At 35.2% G+C, this 23,968-nt stretch overlaps 1 protein-coding gene across 5 annotated transcripts in view; it reads right to left on the bottom strand.

Moving 5' to 3' along the window:
- LOC110447234 (polypeptide N-acetylgalactosaminyltransferase 13-like) overlaps nucleotides 1-23,968 on the bottom strand; it is a 46,345-nt gene that overhangs the window by 12,381 nt on the left and 9,996 nt on the right. For all 5 annotated transcript variants that reach the window (XM_021492780.1, XM_021492782.1, XM_021492781.1 and 2 more), the window contains 5 exons: nucleotides 18,749-18,915; nucleotides 12,759-12,936; nucleotides 10,258-10,458; nucleotides 9,448-9,565; nucleotides 2,440-2,628 (listed from right to left, as the gene is read on the bottom strand). In XM_021492780.1, the coding sequence (XP_021348455.1) occupies nucleotides 2,440-2,628; nucleotides 9,448-9,565; nucleotides 10,258-10,458; nucleotides 12,759-12,936; nucleotides 18,749-18,915 (853 nt within the window). The remainder of the gene's footprint in view (nucleotides 1-2,439; nucleotides 2,629-9,447; nucleotides 9,566-10,257; nucleotides 10,459-12,758; nucleotides 12,937-18,748; nucleotides 18,916-23,968) is intronic.

The raw sequence follows: 23,968 nt of genomic DNA, 5'->3' as shown, positions 1-23,968 counted from the left end.
TGCAGATATGCGTATATGGGTACAGGAGACACGGTATGTTGTGTATGCAGACATGCGTATATGTGTACAGGAGACACGGTCTGTTGTGTACTACAGGTCAGTACCCCCCGAATGTTATTGATGATATTAACCAATATAGTTTACCATCATCAATAACAAAACTTGAAACAGAATTCATACATGAACGCTCTTTCACAATCGAGGAAAAACAACGCAATAAGTCATTATATATATTTAGAGAAAAACAATGACAGCAAAACGAGTCATATCCCGAAGGACATATTACTTTTATCATAGGGCATATCTTTTATACCCTCTGTTTACGTTTTTATGATATATTGGAAATTGTACAAAGCACAATAGCAAGATTGAAATCAAACACATCAAAAGTTTGATTGCAGTTGATGTCGTGCAATAAGGACAAGTATATATTTGATAAACAGTCACTCTGAATATTGCATGAGGTGAAAAGGGCATACCAGTTAAAAAATTCAAATCAGTTTTATCTCCGGCAAAACTCATGTAAGGTGATTTTACGTCCCTTTTTGTATTTTATGGACTATCATATTTGCCTATTTAAAGGTGTTAATACTATCAGTTGAGCTGCACTACACCATTCATTGTTCCCAGTACAGGACAATGACAGCATACGACTGGTGCGTACGTGTGGTAAACTTGTCGAATTTCGATGAGAGCATACAACTAGCTCAGGCCTGGTTAGCTGTGTTGCTTGCAAATAACATATTGGTTTTAAGTATGGATTTATGGAATAAAAACATTGAACTTGATATTAATGTCTTAGTTTTCTTTCACACTGATGTGATATACAGGTAAAATATATCGGTTAAATATAGTACATATATGATACAAACTATAATTAGCCTCCCTTTGCTGTTTCTACCTTTTGTCCTAAAGATGTATGCGTTCAGGGAACACCCCGTGTTGCTTGCCAATTTATTGAAAGTATGAAACTTCCACTCAGAAATATTTTATGTATATTTATCTATTGTATAATATTAGCATTTTAATATAAACCAATTAAATCCAAAGTACTAGAGTTTAAATTTTAACAAAGAAACGTAAGTGGCTAAGCTAACCGACACTGACAAGTCGACCGATACATGTAAAAGGCCTTTCGAACTATTCTCAATTCATAGCCCATTGACGTAATTATTTTTGTGCATTTTCATCAGTGTAAGCACAATTTAATACCTAATCAATAGCTCCATCCAGTTTCAGACGTTATATAACAATAAACTAAAATACATTATTGTAGGACGATGAATGTCCATACACTGTCATTAAACCGTAATAATGATACACATCAGCACATGAATTATATACATGCATACCAAAGCACCTAGGCACAAATAAGCTTTCTGCTGTTCATGGTCTGGTAGGTTCTCTGACGATATACTGTATACAGTACGGTGATATATGACCGTAGACCGACATTAATAGCCAGAGGCAGTCTAGCTTTGTGCTAATGGGGGTCGATTTCCCACTCGAATCCTTGACCCAATTAATCATAACCTTTATTTTCAAATGCAAAATGTCTTAAATGCTTTTTATGCGAATTACCACATTGAATACAACTTATTACAAAATACATAATCCTTCCTGCTTAAGTTAAATAAGATAACACTGTACCTAGCTTCATGAGTAATGAAAGTACAATTGTTATTTTTTTCTGCTGGACGAAACAGCAAGGTGACGGTGTTTATTCGAAATAATTACCATGGTATAGAAAAGTATCACATGTCAATGATAAACGTAACTTGATCTTGATGATTTTTGGGATAATATATAAACAGCGAGACATAATTGGAAATAATTAGTACGGAAATATGACCACATTTATCAATTAAAACCCATTCCAGCGCCATTGTTTTTAAGCCACAGCAAAGGTTTGTCAACATTTACCATAAACGTTATGTGACAAACTCATGAATAGATGACTTATTCAACTAAAGTTGGTGTGGTTAACTCACGGAGCTACCCATTGTTAACTTACGCTTAATGTACATCTCATTAAAATAACAAACAATCAACTAAAGCGATCTTGTTACTTAATTTACTTTATAGGATTAATAAAAAAAAATAACTGTTTGAGTAGCCCTCTCAATGAAACATACAAGGGCTTTACACAACATTACATGTATTCAGCCCACGCATCGACAAATATAACTGCATGGGTATTAAACAATTGCAGGCTACTGATGATTTTTTACCACGGTCCTGTGAGCTTTTCGATTGTTTTTATCAAAGCAAAGCCTTTTGAAATGAAATACGTCATCCTATCTTTAAAATCAATTGATTTAATCAAGTTTACGATCATCATCATAAACAGTGTCATATTCATCATCAATTATTTGCATTTAGAACGAAAACACTCCTCACAATGGTGAAAGGTAAATTACATTACGGTCATACAGTTACCTTCATATCTGGAAAGTGATCATAGATGAAGTTCTTATGTTGGGGATCCATCCACACTTCCACTGCCCGTCTGTAGTTATACACCTCAATGTGGTGACGACCCCCGGGGAAACTATACGGCTGGGTACGGGCGATGTGTCCAAGGTGTGAACAGGGGAGGTGTATTAACCTTCCTCCGCACATCCAAACCTAACGGGAAAATAAATAACAGATCATTTGATCAGTGGGTTAGCCTCCCTCCGTACAACATCAGATCATTTGATAAGTGTGTTAGCCTCCCTCCGTACAACATAACATATTTTGATCAGTGGGTTAGCCTCCCTCTATACAACATAACATCATTTGATAAGTGGGTTAGCCTCCCTCCATACAATATTACATCATTTGATCAGTGTGTTAATCTCCCTCCATACAACATAACATATTTTGATCAGTGGGTTAGCCTCCCTCCGTACAACATGACATCATTTGATCAGTGGGTTTGCCTCCCTCCATACAATATTACATCATTTGATCAGTGTGTTAATCTCCCTCCATACAACATAACATATTTTGATCAGTGGGTTAGCCTCCCTCCGTACAGCATGACATCATTTGATCAGTGGGTTTGCCTCCCTCCATACAACATAACGTCATTTGATCAGTGTGTTAGCCTCCCTCCATACAATATTACATCATTTGATCAGTGTGTTAGCCTCCCTCCGTACAACAAAGCATATTTTGATCAGTGGGTTAGCCTCCCTCCGTACAACATAACATCACTTGATCAGTGTGTTAGCCTCCCTCCGTACAACATAACATCATTTGATCAGTGCGTTAGCCTCCCTTCGTAAAACATATCATATTTTGATCAGTGTGTTAGCCTCCCTCCGTACAACATAACATCACTTGATCAGTGTGCTAGCCTCCCTCCGTACAACATAACATCATTTGATTAGTGCGTTAGCCTCCCTCCGTAAAACATATCATATTTTGATCAGTGTGTTAGCCTCCCTCCGTACAACATAACATATTTTGATCAGTGGGTTAGCCTCCCTCCGTAAAACATAACATCATTTGATAAGTGTGTTAGCCTCCCTCCGTACAACATAACATCATTTGATCGGTGTGTTAGCCTCCCTCCATACAACATAACATCATTTGATCAGTGGGTTAGCCTCCCTCCATACAATATTACATCATTTGATCGGTGTGTTAGCCTCCCTCCATACAATATTACATCATTTGATCGGTGTGTTAGCCTCCCTCCATACAACATAACACATTTTGATCAGTGGGTTAGCCTCCCTGCGTACAACATAACATCATTTGATCAGTGGGTTAGCCTCCCTCCGTACAACATAACATCATTTGATCGGTGTGTTAGCCTCCCTCCGTAAAACATAACATATTTTGATCAGTGTGTTAGCCTCCCTCCGTACAACATAACATCATTTGATCGGTGTGTTAGCCTCCCTCCATACAATATTACATCATTTGATCAGTGTGTTAGCCTTTCTCCGTACAACATGAACTCATTTTATCAGTGTGTGTAACATAATTCATCCGAAATAATTAAAAAATAACGTCAGATGCCTCATCGTCTACCAAACCTGACGACAGTGGAGAACACAAGAAGAGAATCCTCCATTCAAGGAAGTAGGAATATAAATGAATACTGGATCTACCTGCACGTCCAACTCCTTTATGCCAAAATGATATAATGTTTCTCAAAATTACAGGTGCAACTAATGTAAATTACGTTAAGAACATGATGAATGAAGCATCAACACAACATGCATACATCACTACCAGATGGGTAATGGTGAATAAAGAACCCCGAACTTATTGTTGGAACAACAGCAAACAAAACAGACGGGAGTTCATTACAAATTCTCAAAGCTTGTGTATGTATCTATACTTCAGCTAGACAGAAAAGTAGGCATTCAACTGAAGTTGCATGATCATAATCAAAAGCTTACGCTCAACATAAAAGCAAATTATAAAAGGAAAGTATGAATCAGATTGAAGACCCTTAATTGATTGCAACCAATGTTATTTGGTGCTATATTCATGGTAATATGACACTTGGAGGATTACTTTGTTACCTTGTAATACAATGCCTTACAAACCTTAAACTGACCGTGTCGCACAACATGTACATGTAGTCTGGCAAGGAAACATCTATATTGTGAATGTCTTCAAAATGACCAACGTGTACATTAACAGAAGTTTGTCCTCTGTCACATGAAGATGTATGTGTCACTGTCAGAGTGTTCCTGGCGCTGATGGTTAGTATGAATGACAGGTATCAAGCTATGGGTTATGGAAGGGGCTCGTGTTACCTCTGCGATCGTTTTTGTTATATTTTCATTTTGTCTTATGTGGTTCATCATGATTTCCTTATTAACGATAATCGAAAACTCTGTTTGTGATTGACACTTACGGTGTTTTTTAAATATTAACTATCGGTAATCTTTATTGTTATTTGTTATTTGTTGACGAACTATACGATTCCCCTCGTTGTGTTAGCTTGCCGTCGATAAAGTAAATTATTTATTTGTGTATGCTTCGTTCCCGTGTATGTTCTACTCAAACTCTTGTCTTTCAACGAGAGTGGAAAATACATTGGCGTTTTATAGAATGCTTTGTTAATGTTGGGCGTTGCTATTTGTAAAATAACCTTCAAAAATACACAGGGATCGACTTTATTCTGCAATATTTACATTTGCTCTGCATCCTTCAATTTGGAATGCACTGAGAAGGCAAATGTTGTTGTGAGACTGTAAAACATTAACTTTGCTATTGTAACGTCATCAATCTCTTGGTTGACGTCTTCAATTTCATTTTTTTTTTTCAATTATTTTGCTATTTGAAGAATTGACGGAAATAACTAAATAAAGCATAACTACTCCATCAAAATGTAAATATAAATAATGAATATTTTAGAAAATAATGTTATGGTCCTATAACACACATTGCTTTTAATGACAAACTTAATAAAGCCTACACATTTCTATTGGTGACAAACTTACATAAATCCCTACCGGGCATTACTAAGTTTGTTAATATCAATAGCAATGTGTGTTATATATAGGACCATAACAACATTTGCTAAATCATCCATTGCTTAAGTAAAGTCTCGATTAGGTTTTATGTGGGTCTCCAAAATCGGAGACTGCACTTGATGTGAAACGGAGCGTTTTTCTATATAATTTAACTGAAGTTGTTAATGAAATGTTGCTCAGCTTCCGATTATTGAAATATCACCTAACAACTATATTTGTAAAGGTGTCTGAAATGACTAATATAGCATGTGCCATATTCCAGTACTCATGAATTAGATATGTGTACATGTAATTCATGTTTTACAGAAATGTTCATGATAACGCAGCCTTAATGTCCCCGTGAGCATTGTACCAGTTAGTACAGTTATGGTTGTGTGTATGTGTGTGTATCAGACCTTTATCATGTATAATACATAAAGGAATATATAGCGCGTTCTATATGGCGGTCCCTATGTGATGCACATTACGGAACAATGGTTCTGCATAATGAACTTTATGGAAGGATTTAAATGTTTTCGTTTAAATACAATGAGACCGTTCATATTTTACTTTTTATTTTTTAAGGGAATACGTTCTATGGAGTAGTGTTAATAGATCCGAGCGAGTAGTGCGGATAGCTCGCACGATCTCTCAAACATGTAGTAGATACCGCTAATATCTCAATCTCGTTATTGTAACTACTAGCAATGTATTCATATCTCTCACGCTATTTAAACAACTACTAGGTAATACTTATCTTTCACGTAACATTTAATCACATTTTGCGCGAATAATTTGTGTCGGGATTCTTCAAGTATTGGCAAGTGGATCTGTATTACGCAAAAAAAGTCGAATCCATATAGCCCTTACTGGAATCGTTTTGAAACGTCGAAATATTTGTAACAAATTTGACTTAACGATTGACACTCTTTTGAGAAGTTATGCGAAAATATATTTCGCGCAATATTGAGTAATTTACTGCACGAAGTATGCATGTAAATGTAAATAGTGTGAACGGAACATATTCCATTATAGCAATTTAATTTTAAGCATGACAGGTGTTTATATATTACTTTTTCCCTGAATTTCCTAATCTAACAGTTTGGAATTTTGTAATATCAACCAAACAAAACAGTAACTTTCCACAGCAGTCTGTGTCTACGGGGTAATATCTTGTGTTTGATCACGACGTTGCTGTTTTCATAGCTGGACAGTAGCGTAGCTTGGTGTGCCCAGATACCCTAGTATGTTGTCCCGTAACACTCCATAAAACACGTCTTCCCTCCGCATTCAGCTAGATGATATATAATATTCAGTACATGATAATATACCCTTATCGTGAACTCGCTAACCATCCGATCGATTGGTTATATAAAGGCATTGATAAAAGGCTAGTGTTGTATAAGTTGATATATTGACCGATTGAGACGTATTAAAGGCCTATCAATACAGGTACACATGATCAGGCACATGTAACAATTATGAAACAAGATATTTCAACTTATTGTTTTATTGTTGGCCCGGATGTTAGCGCTTGGGGATCTTAATGTGGGGAGGAAACCGGAGTACCCGGAGAAAACCCACGTGATCGGGCAGGTGACCCCAACCTTACTTAGTACTAGTACTAAGCACACATATTAGTTGTCATCTTTTTCAGAGTGGTCCCCTCATTTTCTGAAGATAAAAAACTACATGTAAAAGACAACAACTGTAGCAATGCTTATAACATCTGGTACTAACAAACACGATTACCTAAAAGTCATCTAACGAGACAACGAAACCTAACAAAAATAGGTTTTTACAGACTTAATACTCTAATACCATGTGCCGTTGATTCTGATGATTTAAAAACATTTTAAAATATCAAGAGATTTTAAACTCTTATCTCTACATTATCATTAAAGGTAATATAAATGCGTTTATCTCTAACGTAGGGAGACCAGTGAGATTGTAATGGTACGCGTAATCACAGCAGAGTTAAAATAATCTGACCAGCCAATATGAATTTGAGGCAGCAGAATTATGTTTGATTATTCTAAAATGATTATTCAGATGGCAAGGTTAAAGTCACCAAACGCCAACAATACCAACTGTAGCAACCAAGCATACATTTTGCATATGACTCCATTAAATTTCATCATAAGTTCTGAACACTATGTAAATGTCTTTCATTCTATACATAAACCTTCAGCTTTTTTTAAAGTTCGGTCTCTATTTTATAAGCAGACATATTTTGACAATTTCAAGCTTCTGTTCGTTGGAGATATTTTATTTTATTTGATAGATTTGATTTTGTTTGCATATTCAAAATCACGTGGTACTTCGATGGCAAAAGAATATCAACAAACACAAACATTAGAACATTCAATGTCGTATGAAGCAGATTACACATTACTTATTGCAGGTCCACCCTTCTCAACTACTGAATGTTTTATGAATAAACAAGTCTTCAATATGATCTTTAGATTTAAGAACAAATATTAGTAAAATTCTCCTACTCAGAAAAAAATCGATACCATTGTTTTGTTCATAACAGACATTTGTATTAGAAATGCATTCAATTTTCAACTACCTTGCATAATTGACAGTCTGACGTATCTTGCAATATGATTTCAAGTATGTTGTGTACTGGATTTGTCTAGATTGCTGTAGTATGTACATGTACGTGAAAATGTATGTAGTTTTCATCTTGTCATTCGAAAAAGGAGCAACTAGGTATACACATTCCTGTACTGTCATTCACCAAAGAAGCGTTATTACACATATAAGGTCGGTACATGAACCACATCACGTGAGCGCCACATGAAGTAACGTTGACCTTTTTATATTCTGGGATAGCTAAATTGTATCTTACAGCGTACCAGGTAACGGGAGTATCATCTCTTCAATGAAATACTTCCCGAAATGCATGGGACACTCAAGCTTGGAACTGATTAAATATCATTATAGTGTCGAACTTACTACGTATTCCGAAGCATCCTTAAATGACCTTAGCAGTTGATAGGACGTAACACCCTTTACAACCACCCAACATATCAACCACTACAGTGTTGTTTATCTATAAGGAAAGTATATGCATAATGGACCTAGCGAGACCGCTCGCCATCAATCAATTTCCGTATCTTCGCTCTGGAGGCATTGATCAATGTTGTAAAGGTGACAACAGTCTACAGGATAGTTATATTATAACGTATCATTGTATACCGGGAAACTTTCGCTGCAGGTCCACTTTCGCCTTGTTCACCCTTCCCAACGAGGGCGAATTTAACATGAGAAGGAATATTTATACACGACATGCAATATATAGTTATTAGATGCGAATGACGAAATAAACACTGGGCGAACTTGAATTTTATCGGCAAAGGGCGAATATTTGACTGGGCGAAAGTTTCCCGGTACACAGTATATAAAACAGTGCACTGTATTCATAAACATCTGATGCCTTCACTCTCCAATATCACAGTTTTTTAAATATGTATCATTTCAATGTAATATTTTGCTGGAACATTCAGAATTGGGATACAAATAAAGGCAGTCAATAGGACTACCACGGCGTACCATTTCTAGCAGTCCATTAATGAATGTTTTGCTTGTATTTAGCTTATTGCATTATCTAACGAAAGTGACGATAGCCATACATTGTGAGTACGTTACGCCAACTGCTAAGCAGATGGTGTATAATTTGCTAAAGGTATTGACGAAAATTCAAGAGCAAAGCAAACCTTCAGTCACCTGAGGTCGAGGACAAGCCACCGAATAGAGACAGAGGTCTTATATCCGGAGGATGTTTGTCTCGAACGATACGCAACAGAACGTGAGAAGCGTATTACATATCAAACTATCTGAAGTGTAAAGTTGTTCAACATCAAAGACCATAGAAGCATGTATATGATAACATATAGAATCAAAGAATCATAGTCATGTATGAAGTGTGACATTTATGGAGAAGGTCGTAATATTTTCTAACAGTACATGTACTTACCCTCCAAGCCATCTCGAGATTTTCACCTCCCCACACCTTCATTCCCTCGTCATAAGACCCTATCTCCCCGAAGTATTTGCTATCGATGGCGTACGCTGCCCCTACCATCACAGCGCCCCTGTAAAGGACCATGCACAATTACGATACATACAATGGAACAGCAAAACTAAAGACATGTCAGTTACAGTACGCATGATCTCCATATCTATCAAGGTGTTATAACGGGCAGTACTGCTTTGATTCCTTTTAGAATAGTTTATTTTCTTGTTTACAATCACTTTTTATGGTATCCAACAACTGAAGGCTTACAGCAAGATTAACTAATTGTTGAGGTATATGTATATGAAGAATACACGATTTGTTCTTGCTTGTCACCCCTGCAGTTGTGAAAGCATATTCCTTCTTTCATCCACTACATGTTTAGAAGAGGCGACTAATTTGTGTGCCCTCCTCTGAGGTACACGAACCTGACCGACTCTAATCTGCAGCCTCCTCTGCATCATTTCGGAGGGTCCTGTTCTCTCCAGTGTCAGCAGTGACCAAAGGAAATCTCTCTAACCAAATGGACAGCGAATAAAATGAAAACCTTGCCAAGGAAAGTCATCCGAGGTCCTGAACTTCCTGGCGTGGCAGGCGTATGTGGTCCTATACAGAATGACCAGGTGAGGGTATCTTTTGTAAAAAAATACTTAATGTTATTTTTTTTTCGTATGTCTTACGTGATCAAGCCTTCTGTGGCCCATATTGGGAATTTCTACTGGTGTGGAGAGTAGCGTGGGAATATTTTTGTGGTCCTATTCTTATACTCACGGGCGTGGTGCGTCTTCTGTTATCCCCACTTGGTCCTGTCTGAAAAATGTCTCGAAGAATACCAGTCTCCAGTCGAATCCATACCGTGTCAGGTAGCCCTCATTAAATCGGTATTCAAACGTCTCGCTGTTGACATAGTCCAGAACGCCCATAGCCACCGTCTTCCGGTTCTTCTTAATTTCAGTAAGAAGTGGCTGGACCCTAATTTGTCAGGGAATAAAGAGATTTCCCGGTCATGTAATCAATAATAAATAAATTGGGTAGTGTTCACTGGCTCTGTTTTAAGCACTGCGCATAATAGATCACGCTGTCAATAATGAGAGTCAAACTAGAAAACAGAAATTTGAAAGCTACATACACTGTGTACCGTCTCGCCGTTGTTATCATGTTCAAGCTAAGCCATAGCTAATGCGACAGTGTGGCAGAGCCATATGGGGATACATAGTAAGAGGATTGGCAGAATTGAAACCGGAAATCCGTTTTATAAAGGAGCCCCATTATTGATTTACCGTTAAAATTCCATCAATCCCCTTACAATGTCTTCCCATGTGACCCGTGACAGCGGTGTGTAGTCCCGTCACATTTAGAACTTCCTGTTAAAACGTCCCAAAAATCCCCTAAGTGTCTTCACTCGTGACCCGGGGCAGTGGCGTGTGGCTCCGTCACATAATTGATGTCCTTTTATAACGCCCCCTACCAATAATATTTCCTTAACAGACGCCACAATGTCCCCACATGTGGCCACGATTTTTTTTATCTCTCTATGCGGTCCATCACGGTAAACCCGTCACAACGATTCAATATATTGCCGCGTTATAAGTTTGTGGGACGGATAAAGCACTGAAGCATTGTATTCTCACAGCCGTAACACCTTACAAATAGTTACCATTGGTTTACTGAGTACTGCCCCGGGGTCATTGTCTGTGAACGCTATAGCTTTAAGTGGAGAGTATATATAGACGTGTCTGTAATATAGTAGTACAGTAATAAGTACTTACCATATAATTAATTCTGTAAAGGTTAAACGATGGTGAAGGCGGCATAATTTATAGAACAAATGTCATTATGTACACTTATTATATGATTAGTTGTGTAAAGGTCAAACGATCCATTGTCATAATGTATACCTTTACTATGATTTGTCGTTTAAAGGACAAATCATTGTGAAGGAACATATCATTCGTACACCATAACAAGTAATTAAAATATTTCAAAATGAAAACATGTTTATCTTTTACATATTTAGGTGACAATATTCTCCAAATTACCTAAGTATGAGTAAAATCACTAGCAACACAAAGGTATGTTGAAATATCTCAGAATCAATACAGATGAATTTTTTACGCAATACATATTTTCGGCATCATCAGCTATTTATTGAACCGTTTAAGATACTTGTGTTAACTTCTCCAAAAGGTATAAAACGTATAAAAGCATTTTAAGTTGAACTGTAAAATTAGTTATAGAGCAAAGGTTAACACCGACGGGTCGCAATCGTCTCTACAAATACCAAAACGAACAACAGAAGGGCGGCAGTCGTGTCCAGTACATTCTACACATCTCCGAACACGAACACTCTTAAAATACAAACGGCTCATTGTTTATACGGACAAACTTATCCATCAAAGTCTTAAAAACATTACACAGTATGAACCAATGATAAATAACACTTAAATATGACGGCCACCATAACATTCGAATACGTGGGCCAAACACGCACACCGATCAATAAACGGGTTACACGAAATTCCTTGGCTGTAGCGTGATGTACTTTTCGCGGGTTCGTGTGATACGACGTTTGACGTCATCGTGGCATTTTTCCGACATCGACTGCATTTACCAATGAAAATTAGATGTCACATTTATCCAACGAGAGAAACGAATACTATAGATTATACTTATCAGACAAACAAACGTTATATATTATACTCTGCAAGAAAAACGAATAGTATACAGTTACGGACTTTAGAAGAGATCATTCCATTATTTATGAACCTTGCCTGAGCAATATTTGCAGGTATTTAAATCATGGATAGTCCTAAACTGAAGTCTAAAGTCGTTTTATCGTATGTCATCCCCTATTTGCACAACTGGATCAATTAAAGTCAAATGATGTTATACATGTAGTCCATTTAAGTCTGTATCACTGAATTCAATTCCAGGAATGGAGTCATCTGCATGTAAAAGATATACCGACTCGCCACATGACGTTTCCTCTCCAACCACAGAGGAGAATTCGCAGCAGACACATTCTATTTTGAGAATGAAGTCTATAAGATATTTTACCCTAAACTTTTTCAGTTTAAGTCTTTTATTCCTTAAATATTGTCTGTTACCGATCTAGATATTACATAGTGTCTCGTGACAACGCTCCTCCAATCAGAGTTCGAAATTAGCGGCAGGCATTTATACTGTAATATATATACATTTACACCCTTAAGGTTATATAGAGTATCTGTATACTGAAGGTCATACAGGCTTAACCATGTACCCATACATACCAGTCGATGTTGACCTCCATGTGACTGTCGAAGAAGACGACCACCTGCCCCTGAGAGATCTTCCAACCCTGTATCCGGGCTTTGATCAAACCTGTCCGGACCGGAAGTCGGATCAATTTCACCAGGCCAGCGGGGAAGTTGTTTTTGATGTACTCCGACAGGGGCTTCCTTAGTTCCTCTGTAAAACAATTTCCATCATAAATGTTAACATGACACAATTCGCTTAGTTAAGTAGATCATTTTCTTTATTAATTATGACAGATTACGAACATCTACTGTAAAACATGACCTTTTCGTGGGTACTTATTTTGACGGTCTTATTTAGTTTACAATTTGAGCCGACGAGCCACAACCGTCTCTACATACACACAGCTTGCAATAACGTTGGTCGCATAACGACTGTCGGCATCCTCGATATCCAGTGGTTACGCTCACTTTCGCTTTAGTGCAGAGAGCGAAAGTGAGCGAAACCCCTGGATATCGAGGATGGTCTGTCGGCTGGTCAAATACATATAGTACATGTACAATATGTACCATAGTATGGGAACCAATTTAGAATTCAATACCCAAGGATTGGTCGCAAAAGTAGAACAGATATCTTCAAAAAAAATAAAGATATATTTTATACCAACAGCGATATCATTAAATGCAAGCGATATTATTTAATTGAGATAGAGATATTTTTAATTCCAATTACAATATCTTTAATTGAATTAATTGAAAATGAGAATATCTCGTTGCAAGTTAAGATATCTTGAAATGTAATAAATATATATTTGGATGGAAGAAAAGATAACTTTAAATGTCATTAGATAAATAAATAAATAAGTGTAAGATATCTACAACGTATAATTGAATTAAAGATATCTTTAAATGTAAAATATTTATCATATCTATTGTTTCAAAAGATATCTCCTAAGTTCATAGATATATCTCTATTACATACAGTTTATAAGATATCTCCTAAGTTCATAGATATATTTCTATTACATACAGTTCATAAGATATCTCCTAAATGCATAGATATATCCCTATCACATACAGTTTATAAGATATCTCCTAAATCTATAGATATATCCCTATCACATACAGTTAAAAAGATATCTCCCAAATTCATAAATATATCCCTATCACATACAGTTTATAAGATATCTCCTAAGTTCATAGATGTATCCCTATTACATACAGTTTATAAGATATCTCATAAGTTCATAGATATATCCCTATCACATACAGTTTATAAGATATCCCCTAAGTTCATAGATATATCCCTATCACATACATATGATAAGATATCTCCTAAATGTATAGATATATCCCTATCACATACAGTTTATAAGACATCTCGTAAGTTCATAGATATATCCCTATCACATACAGTTTATAAGATATCTCCTAAATTTATAGATATATCCCTATCACATACAGTTTATAAGATATCCCCTAAATTTATAGATATATCCGTATCATATAGTGTATAAGATATCTCCTAAGTTCATAGATATATCCCTATCACATACCGTTTATAAGATATCTCCTAAGTTCATAGACATATCCCTATCATATAGTGTATAAGATATCCCCTAAGTTCATAGATATTTCCCTATCACATACAGTTGATAAGATATCTCCTAAATGCATAGATATATCCCTATCATATAGTGTATAAGATATCTCCTAATTTCATAGATATATCCCTATTATAAACACATACAGTTTATAAGTCATCTCGTAAGTTCATATATATATCCCTATCACAAACAGTTTATAAGATATATCTATAAATTTTGCAGATATCTTATAAACTACAGGTGCTAAGTTCATAGATATATCCCTATCACATACAGTTTATAAGATATCTCCAAAATTTATAGATATATCCCTATCACAAACAGTTTATAAGATATTTCCTAAGTGCATATATATATATCCCTATCACATACAGTTTATAAGATATCTCCTAAATTTATAGATATATCCCTATCACAAACAGTTTATAAGATATCTCCAAAATTTATAGATATATCCCTATCACAAACAGTTTATAAGATATTTCCTAAATTTATAGATATATCCCTATCACAAACAGTTTATAAGATATCTTCTAAGTTCATAGATATATCCCTATCACATACAGTTTATAAGATATCTCCTAAATTTATAGATATATCCCTATCATATACAGTTGATAAGATATCTCCTAAGTTCAAAGGTATATCCCTTTTAAAAACAGTTGATAAGACATCTCCTAAATTCATAAATATATCCCTATCACATACAGTTTATAAGATATCTCCTAATTTCATAGATATATCCCTATTACAAACAGTTTATAAGATATCTCGTAAGTTCATAGATATATCCCTATCACCTGTAGTTTATGCGATACAGTGTATCTCGTAAGTTCATAGATATGTCCCTATCACATACAGTTTATAAGATATCTCCTAAGTTCATAGATATATCCCTATCACCTGTAGTTTATGCGATACAATATATCTCGTAAGTTCATAGATATATCCCTATCACATACAGTTTAAAAGATATCTCGTAAGTTCATAGATATATCCCTATCATATAGTGTATAAGATATCCCCTAAATTTATAGATATATCCCTATCACATACAGTTGATAAGATATCTCCTAAGTTCATAGATATATCCCTATCACAAACAGTTTATAAGATATCTCCTAAGTTCATAGATATATCCCTATCACATACAGATGATAAGATATCTTCTAAATTTATAGATATATCCCTATCATATACAGTTTATAAGATATCTCCTAAGTTCAAAGATATATCCCTATTACATACAGTTTATAAGATATCTCCTAAGTTTATAGATATGCCCCTATCACATACAGTTTATAAGATATCTCGTACGTTCATAGATATATCCCTATCACCTGTAGTTTATGCGATACAATGTATCTCGTAAGTTCATAGATATATCCCTATCACATACAGTTTATAAGATATCTCCTAAGTTCATAGGTATATCTCTATTACAAACAGCTTATAAGATATCTCCTAAGTTCATATATATATCCCTATTAAATACAGTTTATAAGATATCTCCTAAGTTCATAGATATATCCCTATCACATACAGTTTATAAGATATCTCCTAAGTTCATAGATATATCCCTATTACAAACAGTTTATAAGATATCTCCTAAGTTCATAGATATATCCCTATCACATACAGTTTATAAGATATCTCCTAATTTCATAGATATATCCCTATTATAAACAGTTTATAAGATATCTCGTTAGTTCATAGATATATCCCTATCACCTGTAGTTTAAGCAATACAATGTATATCGTAAGTTCATAGATATATCCCTATCACATACAGTTTATAAGATATCTCCTAATTTCATAGATATATCCCTATTACATACAGTTGATAAGATATCTCCTAAGTTCATAAATATATCCTTATATCATACAGTTTATAAGATATCTCCTAATTTCATAGATATATCCCTATTACATACAGTTGATAAGATATCTCCTAAGTTCATAAATATATCCCTATATCATACAGTTTATAAGATATCTCCTAATTTCATAGATATATCCCTATTACATACAGTTTAAAAGATATCTCCTAAGTTCATAGATATATCCCTATTACATACAGTTATAAGATATCTCCTAAGTTCATAAATATATCCCTATCACATACAGTTTATAAGATATCTCCTAATTTCATAGATATATCCCTATTATAAACAGTTTATAAGATATCTCGTTAGTTCATAGATATATCCCTATCACCTGTAGTTTATGCGATACAGTGTATCTCGTAAGTTCATAGATATGTCCCTATCACATACAGTTTATAAGATATCTCGTAAGTTCATAGATATATCCCTATCACCTGTAGTTTAAGCAATACAATGTATCTCGTAAGTTCATAGATATATCCCTATCACATACAGTTTATAAGATATCTCCTAAGTTCATAGATATATCCCTATTACATACAGTTGATAAGATATCTCCTAAGTTCATAAATATATCCCTATCACATACAGTTTATAAGATATCTCCTAATTTCATAGATATATCCCTATTACATACAGTTGATAAGATATCTCCTAAGTTCATAAATATATCCCTATCACATACAGTTCATAAGATGTCTCCTAATTTCATAGATATATCCCTATTACAAACAGTTGATAAGATATCTCCTAAGTTCATAGATATATCCCTATTACATACAGTTTATAAGATATCTCCTAAGTTCATAGACATATCCCTATCACATACAGTTTATAAGATATCTCCTAAATGCATAGATACATCCCTATCACATACAGTTAATAAGATATCTCCTAAGTTCATAGATATATATCTATTACATACAGTTTATAAGATATCTCCTAAGTTCATAGATATATCCCTATTACATACAGTTTATAAGATATCTTCTAAGTTCATAGATATATCTCTATTACATACAGTTGATAAGATATCTCCTAAGTTCATAGATATATCCCTATCACATACAGTTGATAAGATATCTCCTAAGTTCATAGATATATCCCTATCACATACAGTTGATAAGATATCTCCTAAGTGCATAGATATATCCCTATCACATACAGTTCATAAGATATCTCCTAAGTTCATAGATATATCCCTATCACATACAGTTTATAAGATATCTCCTAAATTTATAGATACATCCCTAGTACATGTAGTTTATGATGAGATATCTCCTTAATTAATACACCTATATATCTTTTAGGTACAATGTATTTAATGTAAGTTACTTTCCATTAGTACATGTACGTATACACTGGTGTGATTTAAGCAACAAGAAATGGCTGCACCAATATATTCCCACTTTATGAATGAAAATACGTTGCGAATGTTTTATACACGAAGCTTTTTAACCCAATGACGAAGTGACGTAAATTGTGTATGTGTGTGGTACAATGTACTATATATAAAAGGTTCCAATGTATGTTTCCGACATTTTTATATCGTGTCAGCGCAAAATTTTCTTGCACGTACATGAGAAATATTCTATAATTAGACTTACATATTTCACACACGAAAACTATTAGATACTTAAAGCAGCCTATAGGAGTGTGTGAGTATATAAAAAAAATTGTTCATCCATATCACTGACACGTGTAGTGATCCATGTCCGTGGTACATGTAGTACATGGGGCGTCAAAAAAAAGTGAAAACAGGTTACATGTAACTGAGCGACTCACGTTTTATTGGTAACTTAGGATTTTTAGTACATTGCGCTAGATACATTGGCGATATTTTTTCGTATAAATATACACTGTAACTATAGGTGTGAATACATTAGCATGACATCAGTACTAAATTACAGTAACTTTGTCCCGGATGTAATGTTAATATCGGATATGGTTCTAGTTGACGAAATGCTGAACAATCCCATATATGACGCAGCATTACCTTATCTGCGTCACGTTGAATATCGTTTAGATAATATATGTCAGCTAAATACTTTATTAGAAAAAAATATCCTCGCAACAATTAAATTTGGAATATGTAAAAAATCACTTTCTGCCTGCATTGCAATTTCGAACCAGATATCAAAAGTCAGACCGAACAGATACATCAAACGAATGTTTATATGTTTTTGCAAAATCGAATATTCAAAAACCGTGTCCGTTTAATAAATTCGCCGATTTAATCAAAACGCGAATATAACGACAACAACACTCCCGCGTAATATAACCTCTGTAGTAAGCAATATGATTTTTGTACGCAATGTAACTTGGTATACAAAATGTGACTTGCATAAAAATGTAATTAGTAGCGCAAATTGACCTCTACAAAATATGGGATAAGTATGCTAAATGTGGCTTGCATATGCAATATGACTTGTACTTAAAATGAATTGTAAACAAAATATGGCCTGTGAATGCGACTTGATTTGTAAGTTATTGGTAGAAGCAATGGTCCGTGGTGGTATACCATGTCACTTACCCATCTGACTTCCGTCGTCCACGAGGATGACTTCCTGTAGAAGATGGCGCGGGGTCCTGTTGACGATGCTGTAGACGGTCCGGAGTAGGATGGACGGCCACTCGTCAAAGAACGGCACAATGACACTGGTGGTCGGGAGGTCATGCTCATACGTCCTGGACGCGCAACTGCAAACAAGGCACGTGCGATCATAAGTTTTGGCGGGGACTGAATATTCTGTCTTTTATATGAAAAACATTCGACAAACGTTCTGTAATATCATATTATTTGTATATGTAAAATATGAACTACACATGTACACGAATCAACATTAAAAATTGTAAGAAAAGTCTGCAAAAGAAATTTAATTGAAGGACAGTCATCTATCCCAGGTCTGTCTGGTTTTAAATACCTGGCTATCTGGTCATTGGTAATATAAGTTGACAATTATCATTTAGTGCATGTTTGGAACAACGGGGACGTATATATCATGTATGTCGATATGGGAGGTAACATTGACTGACTTCCTCTACGAATTTCTCATATCGTTCTCATAAATGACTAAAGTGCACGTATACCAGGATCCTCGATATCCAGGGGTTACGCTCACTTTCGCTCTTCGCAGAGAGCGTAAGTGAGCGTAACCCCCAAAGAGCGTAAGTGAGAGCGTAACCCCTGGATACAGAGGATTGTATACCAGGATCAACATGGTATGATAGAAAACATCACGTACCCAGTGAGCGGCTACGTAAGCAGGTAATCTTAAACCCGGGTCAGTATCGTGTCACCTCTTAAGTGGTTCGCAAATACAACTATACTCGTTTTTAACATGACATTTGTTTCAAAGATTTTCCTTGATAAGAAGAACGCAAACGGTGTAGTTAAATACAACTAAGGCAGACAGATGAATATGACTTAAACAGCATCTCTGTATTCAGACATAACCCATTGCCCTCCCCCTCTCAATTATTTTTAACTTCTCTCTGCAGTTAGGGCTTTATCCAAACAAATAAAAAGTTGCAAAAGTAATGCCAATGTTTAAATCAGGTAACCTATATCATTACTAAGCTGTGTAGGGAAATTTTTGGAACGAGTAGTATATAAGCATAATTATAATTACCCTAAGGAAAACTATTTATTTCATAAATATCAATCAGGATTTTTGCTCAACCATTCATGTTCTCACCAACTTATTGACACACACAGCATTTGTATTTTGTGATTTCTCTAAAGCCTTCGATAGGGTATGGCACGCAGGATTACTTTATAAATTTAAACAATATGGCATCTCGAGCAATATCTTAAAATGGATTTGCGACTATCTTATGAATAGAGAGCAAGCAGTATTTATTAACGAACCCGTATCTTCAGTTAAAACACTACTGTGGGTGTACCTGTACTAGGACCATTATTATTTCTAATATTTATAAACGATATTTCAAAAGAATTTACTTCATTATCACGCTTATTTGCGGATGACACTTCACTGTCATATTCATCCCCTAATCTTGTTAATATATAATCTGAAATCAAATCTCACCTGAATATATTAGAAAAATGGTCGAAAGACTGGCTTATGACTTTTAATCCGACAAAAACAGAAATCATGATAGTGACACTTTCAAATCTACCCTTGCAACCACAATTCTTCTTTAATGATTAATACTGGTATTAAAATAACTGAAAATCATAAACACCTCTGCGTTACATTAAGCAGTGATGGGAAATGGACAGAACATATTGATGATATTATTGGCATAACTTCCAAATATATTGCAACGTTAAGAAAACTTACACGTATACTGAACAGAAATAATCTTGACAAAATGTATCTGACATATATCCGACCACTTCTTGAATATGCATGTGAGGTATGGGATAAAGTTGGGATAAAGTTGGGGAATCCTTATTAATCCATTAAACATTAAAATTTAAAAAAAATAGAAGCTGCTTGGATTGTCACAGGGTTGCCAACATATACTAAACTGGAGTTACTATACATCGAAATGGGCTGGACACCATTATGCATTAGAAGAGAGATCCATAAATTGTCAATTTTTTATACAACAAAAAGCGATATTGCTTCCGAATACTTACGCGAATGTATGCCAACATGTCAAGATATAATTTAAGGAATGCGAATGCACAACAAATAAGAATGCCTAACTATCGACTGCAAATTATGCGAAACTCTTTTTTTCCATCAACTATTAAAGCATGGAATGATCTTAATGAACATATTAAATCATCTGAAACCTTAAACATTTTTAAATCGAGAATAAACAAAAGTATCAATAAGAACGAAACTAAACTTAAACAGCATTTCCTTCCTTTTGGAACACGTAAATCTAACATATAACATTGTCGTTTAAGAAATCGTCGTTTAAGAAATCGTGCGAGTTCTCTAAACTATGATTTGTTTAGAGCAAATTTGATTGATACTCTTGCATGATAAGTAAATTGATAATGAATGTGTGTTATGTGTAACTTCGATATTATTTACTTACTGCCTACTACTCTTATGATTTGATTGTGTTCACTACAAAACATGCACTTTTCATTATACACATGTATCAATTTCTCCTACCAATACTGTTGTCTGAATACCGTACACAGCTAACATTAACAATCTATATAAAACAATATACGTATCCATAGTATGTGAATGGGCATTTACCATGAAGACGGACAAGTGGAAACGGATTTTAACAGCAAGGAAGGAACGTCAAGGAGAGAGTGCAACCAAGGTACGGGAGGTAATGGACAATAGACAAGCTGAAGGTGTGTGAATAGTGATTGGTATATCACAAGCTCCGTCTTCGTGGAAAATGAACACTCACATGGCTCACAATCGAGATGAAAACAAATTATAATTTGCAATAAAACTTAAGTTAGCGGTGTCCAATATTTTTCGAAAAATATCTCGATCTCTTCTTTGTCCCCTCTCTTACCTACAATTCTTTCTTGTCATATGTAGATATGTATTGTAATCAATCAATTCTTTTCGAAGAGGATTTTAATAAGTTGGCAAAACTTGTGTCCAATTCGTTTGCAACATCTGTTATTTGCAAAAAAATATGTTTAAATCAAAATCATACCCTGTTAGACCCGAATGAGTTTGCCATCATATCTGAGATCCTACATGAGGAGCAAAAATGTCTTGGTAAGAAAACCATCTGATGACCGTGGTACATGTAATGTACAATTATTGTGGAAGCTAATGGATCTAGACTTGCTAGACAACTAAATTCTAATTATAGTAACACGAATGTGGTCTATCGCTATGTATTAGGGCTATGGCTTGGGCTAGCGTGTTTATAATTCTGAATAAAGAAGATTGAAACAGATCAGCACGATAGCGTCTGTTGTTTGTCCCCGAGCCCTCATCTACTCAGGGTTCAACACTAGATACTGCAGGAATATCACGACATTCTTGAATAGGTTTGCATTATGTGGTGTCTAAATTAGTTTAATGTCCCTGTCATAATAAAACAATCGAAGATATAGAAACAGGGTACATGGTATAAACGTGTCGCATGTCTGGTGCACACCAATCTCCGTATAATGTGATTCTTTTCCTATTTGGTGTTTATTTTCATTGCGGCAGTCAATAGCGAGCACGCATATCCATTACATATCAATTTGCATTTATAAGATCCTGAAAAGAAGTCGGTTTCACGGGACACATCAGTTTTATCCATGCACATGCGGGCAGCACGACTATCAGTCCGTACTTTATTTAAGGAATATTTGTCTATTTATATGTAGATATAGACATTATAATGGTAAACTTTATATATTTCTTGTGTGCTCTCTAGTTTACAGCTGATTGAAAACAATACTGATCCCAAACAGTTTATTTAGAGTGTACGCGAATCACGCACATTTCTGCGTGAATGGGAACACAGAAATGAGTCACTGGTTTTGCAGCAACTGACAGTTATTTGCAATGTGCCATGAATGCCACAACTATTTGAATGGGGTCAGAGGTCAGAACTCAGTGACATATACGTTTGGTTTACGACACCCTGCCATCTCATGATTTAGCTTAGTACCAAATACAAATTTCAGGACGTGGGAGTCCGAGGCAGTTTTGGACAGTCAGTGACGTATGAGTTCAAAAGGAATCGCGAGTTTAGCTCAAAATCTTACACGAATTTTAATGCGTATGGCGTATAGGGAGCTAGAATTGCGTAAGATAACATGCACGTAACGGCCCGTCCATATGACGCAGGCATTATAGGCTAAACTCGCATTTCAACAACAAATATGGACAATTTTTGTATTTCCTATGTTTGGGCAAATTCATGTTTCCTCGTTAAGTTTGGACTTGAGGAATCATAACCATTTAAGCTAATAATTGTTTGGTGTCGATACGTCGACAGAAAGAACAGGAATGGACAGTGCAAAACAGTACTCTCCGATTTAATATGTCGGCACTGATAAGCTGACATTTGTTTTAGATAACTATAGCTGACAAAATCATCACATTCGGTAACCAAATCTACAATGTGTAACTCGTCTATATGTGTAGTGTAACAAAATAGGCGAATAATAAGGCAATTAGTTATTGATTGGAACCATCTAACAGCATGTAAGATAGTGGGTATCAATAGAGAGCAGCACTTTTGTCAAAAGTACATTTCGAAAAAAAGCAAGCAATACATCAGCACGAAAAGACAAGTGGAGCCAAGAAACGATACTACACAAAGACAGGAACTGAGATACGTAAACAGAATAAAAACATCAAATATCCTTATGGTATACTTATCTTGTAACTCTGAACGAAACCACAAACAGTCCTCCCAAAAGGTACATGCACCAACCAACCAGTACATCGTGAACGTGTTGAAAACACACCCATTTGAAAAAAGGGTTGCATAAACAACATAATGAAATTAAACACGTAAGCCTGACGATATTCTGAATACATCGTAATTTTCCACAAAATCTCAACCGTCCAATCATTAAGTAGTTGCTACGTATGCTTGCAACGTAAATAGACCAAAGCTTTCCGTAGATATTCATAATTTGACGAAGAAAAACTGAAGTCATTTGTCAGAAATGTCAATGTATGTGGTCCTGTTTACTGCCACATGGAACCAATTAAAAGATATCGCAGAAATGTTTCTTTTATAATTGTTTAGCTCTTTGTTCGATAAACAAAACATAGAATAAAGACATACAATTTGCAATATGAATTTAAATGACGCGTTACATCACTTTAGATTAGTGGCATGC

This window comes from Mizuhopecten yessoensis, unplaced genomic scaffold (assembly GCF_002113885.1).
Source record: "Mizuhopecten yessoensis strain PY_sf001 unplaced genomic scaffold, ASM211388v2 scaffold3235, whole genome shotgun sequence".
In the NCBI taxonomy this organism is placed as follows: domain Eukaryota; kingdom Metazoa; phylum Mollusca; class Bivalvia; order Pectinida; family Pectinidae; genus Mizuhopecten; species Mizuhopecten yessoensis.
Note: the sequence above shows the minus strand (reverse complement) of the source record. Positions and strands in the feature narration are given on the sequence as shown.